This window comes from Pterocles gutturalis, unplaced genomic scaffold (genome assembly GCF_000699245.1).
Source record: "Pterocles gutturalis isolate BGI_N339 unplaced genomic scaffold, ASM69924v1 scaffold34972, whole genome shotgun sequence".
NCBI classification, from domain to species: Eukaryota; Metazoa; Chordata; class Aves; order Pterocliformes; family Pteroclidae; genus Pterocles; species Pterocles gutturalis.
In genome coordinates, this window is record NW_010111386.1 from 31,929 (window position 1) to 41,555 (window position 9,627).

Here is a 9,627-nt window from a genome sequence, read left to right on the forward strand (position 1 = left end):
GGATGCATCCCTCAGCCTGCTGCATGCCCTGGGCAACCCCAGCACGGTGCTGGCTAAAGCACAGGGTGCTGAGTTACACCCTGGCTTCCCCAGATATCACCTGAGACCCATGTCTCAACGTTGAACTGTATAAAAAGGACTGATACTTGCAAAATACAGTTTAAAACCCAGAAGCAACATCAGTGAGGTCATGCCTGTGTGGCTGAGCCCAAACGGCGAAGGTTTGCTGTGGTTTCCTTCACCGCATGGACACTTTTATTCAGGTGGGATCTGCTTGTGGCTGAGATCCCAGCAGGAGCAATGTGAGGGGCTGTGAGGGCTGGAGAGGCGGCGGTGTCCCCAGGGAGGTGGTGGCTGTCCCCACTGTGAGGCCATGGCATCAGGTCTCCGTCTCACTTGCATCATACAGAGGGTTGAGGTAGAATACCTGGTGGTCTTTGGGAGCCGTCTCCTGCCCTGTCTCCTCTCCAGGATCAACACTTGGTGGTTCCTGCAGCAGTGAGGGAGGGAAAAGCGACTGATGAGGAAGGGAAACAAAATCCTTGGCAAAACCCAGACAGCGCTGGGTCCCTGTGGCAGCTGAAGTGCTGGTGACCCACAGGAGGATGGGACTGTCCCACAAACCCCTCCTGGCCTGGGGAAAGGAGAAGCCCTGCCAGGGGCATTGCACCTTGTGTTGCACCCCACTGGCACTCGAGAGGGTCCTGGCTGGGGCCCCACCACCTCCTGCCCCGAGCATCCCTGTGTCCCTGGGCATTGGCAACTCACCACGTCGAACATGGGGTTGTCGAAGCCTTTGTCACTGCCTGGTGCAGGGGACACCAGGTCCTCCGCTCTGTCCCAGGGCCGGGGGACGCGCAGGGTGGGCAACCTGTGGAGAGACCTGGGCATCACCCACCCGCATCCCTCCCATCCCAGCCCCTCCCCCAGCTGAAATCCTGCATCTTCAAGAGGTGGATGGGAAAATACAGGGGCAAAGTTTCAGGCTGTCTTTGAATTGGATATTTGTATCCTTTCGCAAGGAAAGGCTGCCATATCCAGCAGAAACCATTAAGTCTGGAGGTCTGGGACCTGCATCCCGAATGGAAGAGTTTGTCAGAGGCAGACAACCCTAGCACAGGCTTTGCTTCGGAGCCATCGCTCTCCCCCTGTGGCCTAAAATGAATTGCCACAGAGCTGACACCTGTTCCCACTGCAATCTCAACAAGCACTAATTACTTTTATCGTTACTTTTATTATGTTATCATTTTATCATCTTAATCACCATCGCTGCTTTTACTATTTTCTTCATTACTCTTATCCTAAGGGTCCCAGTTACGGAGGAGCAACCCCTGCACCAGGCACCTGGTGCGGGTGGGCTCAGCAGTGGGTCCACACACATCATGCAGGTCCTGGGAGCCCACCGGTACTTCAACACTGTGACAGGTTCTATAGATGTGATCAGAGGAGCTGTGCTATCTGCAGGGAGGCTGTGACAGGCCCTTTTTACTGGCAACAAGCTAACTTCACTGGTTCACTAGTGGTCAGGACAGTTCCACTGCATGGAGGCAGACTGTTTGCAGGCTCCCAGAGCTTCCTGCCTAATTTGCAGCATCCCTGCTGATATCTAATGCCTCCACACAATGCTCAGCAGTGCTTCCCGAAAGGGTCCTGCCCTGCAGCCACCCAGCGACACACAGCAGGAGCAGGTCAGCTGGGGACGTGCCCTGGGATCAGGTTCAGCTCCGTCTCCTGTAGCTACGAGAACTTCCCTCCCTCTGCTGACAGAGCCGGTTTCAAAGGCCTGTCCAGCATCCAAGGAAGTGTCAGTGGAAGATAAATCATCAAGTAGCAATTACGGGGCTGGGAGTTTTATTTAGAAATTAAATGAAGGCGCGGGTTTATTGCTAGGAAATGTCATGTCAGCACGTGCAGAGTGGCAGGACAAGCATCCCTGGACATGGCCACTGCTGCGTGGTGAGAAAACTCTGGCAGAGGAACAGGGAGGGAAGAAACAACCAGACTTATGAGCCTGTGACATGGCCATCCCGAGCACTGGGAAGCTCAGCATCCCCTGGCAGACATCAGTGCACTTTGCATGTGCAAATTTAAGCATGTCCTGCCCCACGGAGGGTCCGTCCTGCTTGCCCACAGTCAGGTAGGTGAGATGAGCAGTAGTAGCTCAGCAGATGACCTCACACACAAAGACGTCCACCAATAAACCCTGCAAAACCCTGCACATGAAGGTAGGTGCCCTGAGCACCTGCTGTGGGCACCGCCGGGATGCCGTCTGCACTGCTGGAGCCCATCTCCAAGCTGTGAGGGGAAAAGGCGATGCAGAAAGGGCACCAGCTGCAGTGTGGTCAGGTGCCATGTACCCACCATCCCTCCCCTGGGACTTGCACAGGGCTCTCCATGCAGCATGAGCAACTGATGCCCTAGAAGCTGCATTTGCCTCTGGATGCTGTCATTCTCTTTCATGGCTACTAAGCTGCAGGATGAGTGTTTTGAGCTATTTTCATGCATTTCTATTTATCAGCTGGCAGTTTCAGTCCTCCACTCCCTGGCAGGGCTGCAAACTAATGGTTAAAAGGAACAGGAGATGTGACTGAGCAGCCTGACCAGGCTGTGCAGAGCTCCAGCCGAGCTGCAGAAGTTCTGCTCCTGCCAGAGCACACCCCACCATGCCAAGAAGCAACTCCTCCTGGCCCTGGAGGAGGCTGAAGTACCAGTCCAAGAGTATAAAATTGTGTTTCAGCCACCTCACCTCCAATAAACCATGAGGAACAACAAGGCCAATGGTTTTAAACTAAAAGAAGGTAGACTGAGACTAGGTATAAGGAAGAAATTATTTAGCATGAGGGCGGTGAAGCACTGGCACAGGTTGCCCAGAGAAGCTGTGGATGCCCCATCCCTGGAGGTGTTCAAGGCCAGGCTGGATGAGGCTTTGAGTAACCTGGGCTAGTGGGAGGTGTCCCTGCCCACGGCAGGGGGGTTGGAACTAGGTGGTCTTCAAAGGTCCCTTCCAACCCAAACAATTCTGTGATTTTATGAACCAGTAATGTTGGGTATAGCAGACTGCCTGGCCATGCCCACCACCCTGCATGTCCCTGTGCCACCAAGCTAGCTGGAAGGACAGCCTGGGGTGACAGCTGGCCTAAGTAGGAGAAACCTGGCAATACACTGCCATCAGAAACCCAATCCCTACCTTAGTTTTCCTTTTCTGTAGAGAAAGAGGATCCCTCCAAGCAACAGGAGACTGAAGAGCAGCCCCGAGACCGTCCCTGCTGTGATCTTGCTTGATGCATAGCTTCCCACTTGCCTGCTCAAAGTGCTGCCAGAGGCCACCTCCATTTTGGCACTTGAGATGCCAAGCGCCTCACCTGGGAAAGCGTAGGAAGAAACAGGGGTGAGGACTGGCCAGGGCAACACATTCCCACACCCGCACACAGCCGTGACTCATGCACAGGGCAGAAGGAGCCTGTGGTTGGGTCTGGCACTGCTGGCCTGGTTGAGCACCTTTCCCTGGGATGGGGCGTGGGACACACAGCTGGGTGGGCTCAACTGGGACAAGCCCATGTGGGTCTGCTACCCACACACCCACCAGGTCCCCTGGCTGTCATCTGCACGTTCCTTGGCATCTGCCAGCTTATACAGCTGCCTCCACGTGCAGCATTCTGGCTGGAGAGCAGCTCAGCAGAGAGGGACCTGGGAGTTCTGATGGGCACCAAGCTGACCACAGCCAGACACGGCATGGAAGGTATCCCAGAGCTGCATAAGGAGGAGAGTTGCCAGCAGACGAAGGGAGGTGACCCTTCCCCTCTGCTCTGCCCTGGAGACACAGCTGGAGTGCTGAGCCAGGCTCTTCTCAGTGTTTCCCAGTGACAGGGTTAGTGGCAACAGGCACAAAACGAAATACAGTAAATTTCACTTAAACATAAGAAAAAACTGGTTTACTGCAAAGGTGGTCAATCATGGGGATAGATTTCCTGGAGATGTTGTGGAGTCTCCATCCATGAAGAAATTCAAAACACAACTGGACACAGCCTTGGGGAACCTGCTCTTGGGGTGGGGACAAATAGTCTCCAGAAGTCCCTGCCAACCCTGGTAATTCTGATCCTGCAGTTCGGCTCTGCTCACCCCACTGTACTACTATGATTAAAATGGTAAAACTTCCGGGTAAGCAAAGTTCACTGCTGAAACCATCAGAAACAGTGTGTGTGTACCAGGAAGGCTTGGAGCTGTGCCAGACTAGACTGACGAGGACAAGGACTTCAGGAGTGTCCAACTCAGGGAGCCCCAATGAAGGCGCCACTTAATTCCCATGTGATTCCCTGGTGAAAGAGCAGGGACATGGGGCTGTACCCCTGGGGGACCCACCAAGGAGGACAGTGGCGTTACCGTGCTGTGTGATGTGCTCCATGATGTCTGCTGCCAGCTGCTCCGCAGCAGTGCCGGTTTGCACTCCTGCCCCATCATCGATCAGCACGATTTGGATGAGGGGAGTGGAGCTTCGGGGTATGACTCCCAGGAAGGTCTGTGCTTTGTCCACCTTGGATATGGCCATCTGCACGCCAGCATACTTGGGCTTTTCAAAACACAAGGCAATACATAAAGCCCATGGGAGCGGTAGGCAGAAATCAATCACCTCTATAGACAGCCACGATGGATGCAGCAGCAAGGCCCACCTATAAATCTTCATGTGAGGCCCATCACAGAGCTGCCATCCCTGTTACCGCAGTGCTATTGGGTTTCCCAAATGAGAGGTTCTTATCTCCTCTCCCTTCCAAGCCGTGACCAGCACCCAGCATGCAGCCTCCCCCTGCGGAAGCGAGCACGCCGAGAAAGCAATTCCATGTAGCACACCCGTTAAACGCTGTATTAAGACACGTGCAGCTGTAAGGAAGGCAGGCAGCAGGCTTCAGCTCGGGATCAATAGAGCAATACTCTGATATCGATCCCCCTAGGGTAACTCGGAGCACGCCTCCGCCCCCCAGCAGCTCCCAGCCGGGAGGAGGGATGTCATGTTGCATCTGACGAACAGCAGTGAGGAGTGATGCCTTGTAGAGCATGCATCTAAGTGCTGACCAGTGCCGGCAACCTAGCCAGTGCTTGCCTAACAGGGAATAAAAATCAGTCCAGCACTGGGAATGATCTCACAGAGCCTGTGGGATGCACTGCAACAACTTTGCCTGATCCCAACCGCATGGGCTGACCTCCCATGTTATCTCAACCTGACCCCTGGGCTGACCTCCGATGCTTTCTGGACCAGGCTTTCCAGCAACTCCCCCCTGCATCCTTCCCCATCTGCACGCCAGCAGCTGTTCCTGCCCCATGTTGAGAGGGGCAGTGCGGCTGTGGTGGGGAGCAAGGGAGGCTGCACCAGTCCCCCTGGCATGTTGGCACATCCAAGAGACCAAATGTAGGGGATGAGCCCTGGAGGTGCTGGGGAGAGAGGCTGAGCCCCCTGCATCACGGGAACCCCATGACCCCTCAGACGGCCCCAGCAGCACTGAGTCACTGGCAGACGAGGCCGGTGGCTTGTGGTTTCATTAGATGCTTCTGATACAGTGGGCTGACATACCTGGCTCAGCAAGGCTTGGACCAGTCTGTCCCGGTACTTCTGCAGGTCAAAATAAGGAGTGAAATCCAGGCTAATGGTGGCCCCTGCAGCCCGAAAACAGAGAGACACGGCATTGTCACTGAGCCTGGGCAGAGACCTGCTGCAGCAGTACAGCTACAACTGCCACGAAAGGCACTGGGGACCCTCCAGTACCTCCGTGCAACTTGTCTGGCAGGGCTCAGGAGAGGCAGCTCCACAGTCCTGCCTGAGCAGCGCTGCCCCAAGAAACCTCTCCCTCTCTTGCTGGTCTTTTTATCACCTGGATTTGGTGAAAGGCTTTGGTTTTCACCATATTCCAGAGAGAGGCTTGCCCTGGAAACCTTTCTCCTGCATGTCCCCCCTACCCGGGAAGCTCTGCATGTGCCTGGGTTTTCGGGGCTGCAAGGCTGAAATTCAGCAACTCTTCCCTGGCTTTGGAGGGGGGTCAGAGAGGAGGGGGACACCTGTGCTCCCCGTACTGCTGCCCTGCAGTCATTGGGTCAAATATTTTCCTTGGGAAAATACAAGTGAGCATTTGTTGAAATATTAAATTGTCCTAAAGGCTTTAAGAGGTTCTGCTTCTAGGAGCATGTTGCAGAAACATATGGTGCTGTTTCAATGCATTTGGTATGACATACCAAATATCTAGGTACAATTGTGCATGAAAAATTCTCCCTAACAGCCTTCCAGGTAGATTAATGGAGAAGTGCCCACTGCAGAGGGAATACTGTCAATTTGCATGTTTTTATTTTAAATGAAATGAAACAAACTTGCTGCTGGAAAGCTGACATTACAGTGGAAAAGGTGCATTTCCTCTGAGTGTTTTCCACTGCATAAACTCAGCAGAGCCCTATTAGCTTGACGAACTGTGACATCCTGACAGGATAAACCAGAGGCAGGGACAAACGGGTGCAACTCAGAACAGGCTCCCAAAAGCCAGGCTGATGTTTCAGAGAGATGCCCTGGGAGGGTGACTTATGGGATGTGGATGGGACTCAGGGGAGCAGTGCTACAGCAAAACTTCAGCCCACAAGTGCCTGGACCCCAAACCAGCAGCATCCCCCCACCCAGCTTCCCCCCAGGGGAAGGGGGCTGGGGCGGCTGGCACAGAGAGGAGGAAGAATAGGGCCATGCCCCCCACTCACCGCAGACCTCGCAGCAGTGGCCAAGGGGCTGCAAAGGGCTCTGGCACGTCAGTGCTGGGCACTGCCTCCCCGACGCCCTGAGCAGGGCTGCGCAGATGCGGTGGCCATCCTAAAGGAGAGCATGGCAGCGTCAGTCCCTCTTACGCCTTACCCCCCAAATTGCAATGGCACCCCCCCTTAATTGCAATGGGACCCCCTTAAATTGCAATGGGAGGACTCACCGGAGCATTCCCGCAGGAACAGCCAGACTTGTCGGAACAGCTGGTGCCCGTCACCTGGAGAGTGCCATTGCCGTGAAACTGCAGTGGAGCAGAGGGACCCCGCAGGTACCCAGCCCAGGCCTCGGGGCTGCTGAACTCCTGAGCAAAGAAGAGCAGCAAAGCAGGTGAGTATTCCCAGCCAGGTCCCAGTGCTGTCCCCAGGCACCGGCTGTGTCACCTGGATGCCTGGTGCCACGTCCACGTCTGCCAGCCAGCAACTCATAGGTGGTGAGAGCAGCAAGAGAATCCTGCCACTACACCCATTCAGGCTTTTCCACGGTGCCAACAGAAAAACCCTTTCTAATTTAAAACCAAAAGAAAAGGACCAAGCATAAATCACAAGACGGCTGGGCTATTTTTCTTCTTGTTTTCCCTCTTTCTGCTGGACCAGAGAATTCAATTTATCAGCTTCTAGGTGTGGGAGGAAAGGGCTGATTCCAAGGTGTTTTCCTTCAATCTGGGAAGCATTTCAGTGGGCTTGGCATTCAGTAAAGGCTGAGCTGGACTGACCAGCCTGGTCCTACCAAGCCAAGGGTAAGTCCCTCACCCATGGCCTTTCATGGGAGGCTTCTCCATGCCCTGGCACAGCAGAAGGATTTCTCAGGCCCTGGGGTGAAAATACCCCACACAGAGCAAGGAGTGGGCTGGCTACAAAGGGACAAAAAGTAGCTTATAAGGTCAGTTTTTAGGAAATATGCTATAATCACAAAAATAAAAAGCACCTTCTCCTTCCATCTCATCGCTCAGCAGCAGCCTCCACCCCTGGGCAGGGCCAGCTGCAGTCCCTGGAGGGGGGTGGATTTGTGGGGGATGCTGTGTTGTGGGGTGGTCCCTGGGCATCAGCAGGACTGGTATCACTCTGAGCACCCAGGACCAGCCACCTCTGCATCCTCAGGGCTACCTGTGTCCTAAGCGAGCTCCATCAGGGTCCTGCCTTCTCCAGAGTCGCCTGCACCCACCTGGACACTGACTGAGGTTATTACTCAAAAGCCTAATGACTGGCCCCAAAATGGCAGATCTCAGGCAGTGCAGCAGCAGAAATAATAAATAACTTATGAAATGTCTGCCGCATCTGCCACTCCTGGAAGCAGCATGTTTACTGCTGCAGCACCTGAGATCTTTCACTCCTCCGACCAGGGAACGACGGGGCTCGTCGTGTGCCTGATTCCTGGGCTGAAGCTTAGCCGGCTGCCAGCATGTCTATAATTATCGCTCCAATCAATTAAAGAGCAGTACTAAAGCAAAGCTGGGAGATGTCTGCTGGCCTACGGGCCATGTTAAGGGCAGGGACAGGAGGGAGGCATCCCCAGAGGGTCCCTGAGCAGCGCAGTTGCAGACAGGTGGCCAGGAAGGGGGCAGCCCTCGGGTGCTGGAAAAGATGCCATTTGCCAGTGGTTTGACCATGCACACTGGCCCTTTTTTTTTTTTTTTTTAATGTGAATAGTGAGATAGCCTGTGCTTCCACACTGCAGGCAGGGAAGCGACAATAAACCGGGAGAAGAAAAATAATCACCAAGACCATCCGCAGCAGCCCATGCAGCTGCAGCACCGTGGGAGCACCCCATCTCCACACGCAGCACCTCTCCTCCATCCCGGCTGGTCCTTTCTCTCCTGTCCTGCTCTGGGGCTTCCACGAGGAGGTGCGGAGCCAGTTTCTCATCATCCCCATGTTACCTGGCCCATGAGAGAGATGCTGCGGAGATTAATCACTCGCTGTGATGAGTCGATGTTTATCCGGAAGGAGGTTTCGGGCTGGAAGATAACATCATCGTAGCGGCACGGGACACGTTCCTCATCCACAGAAAAGATGTGCCCACTTGGCTCAAGCTCCTCGCTGGGGGACACAGCCTGCCACAGTGTGGGGTCGAACCATGCATGGTGCTCGGCGTCGGCAAATCTCACTGTCTCACCTGGGAAAGCAACAGGAAAGGTCTAGAATGAGCCTGACCCAAATCCGCAGCCCTGATGGATGTGTCTGGGCTGATAAATCAGTCACAGCTCACCCGAAGCAGAGGAGCTCGCCCTGCAGGCGGGGGGCAAAGGGCTGTCCACGGCATCGCTGTCCCGGGCAGCTGCTGCAGACACCTCTCGGAGCCCAGAAGAGGCTCAGCAAAGCTTTCCAGTGCTCAGGGTTGGGGTCTCAGCAGCTCAGCACAGACCCCATTTCTGGCTGCAGACGTCCAGCCCCAGATCCTACAGGATATTTTTCCTCCCCCCTTCTTTAAAGCTTATCCTTATGGTTAGGGGGGGAAACAGCCATGTAGCCCAAATGCTGAGTAACAGCTAAACCAGATAAAAATGGGTATGGTGATTCATGGCCCATTTTCCAAGCAGCCCGGCAGGCCTGCAGAAACGTGACCAGCCCTGTTCCCCGCAGCGGGTATCCCCAAAACCAGTGAGCCATTTAACCAGTAATTATTTAACCATTAACCATTACCCTGCTGGTCAAAGTATCATCCCGCAGTGCCCTGCTTCCTTCTCACCCTTCCCCAACTGCTGAATCTTTACTGACTCAGCTAGCATGCAGGCATTTATTGACTGAATTATTTGCATTCATTCTAAAATCATGCTTTTAAAAAAATCCATTTGTGAAAGTTGCCCCAGAAAGGTCTGTTGATTTCAGGGGAGCAGCACGTGGTCA

At 54.3% G+C, this 9,627-nt stretch overlaps 1 protein-coding gene across 1 annotated transcript; it reads right to left on the reverse strand.

Annotated features, from left to right (window-relative positions):
- Nucleotides 1–379: 379 nt before the first annotated feature.
- On the reverse strand, nucleotides 380–8,896 carry AMN (amnion associated transmembrane protein; the record flags this gene model as incomplete). The annotated part of the gene is made up of 8 exons (XM_010073719.1): nucleotides 380–490; nucleotides 769–871; nucleotides 3,188–3,362; nucleotides 4,381–4,567; nucleotides 5,564–5,646; nucleotides 6,727–6,835; nucleotides 6,948–7,085; nucleotides 8,661–8,896. Coding segments are annotated over 8 exons (1,142 nt in total), but the record flags the coding sequence as incomplete, so codon positions are not given.
- Between the last annotated feature and the right edge of the window lie 731 nt (nucleotides 8,897–9,627).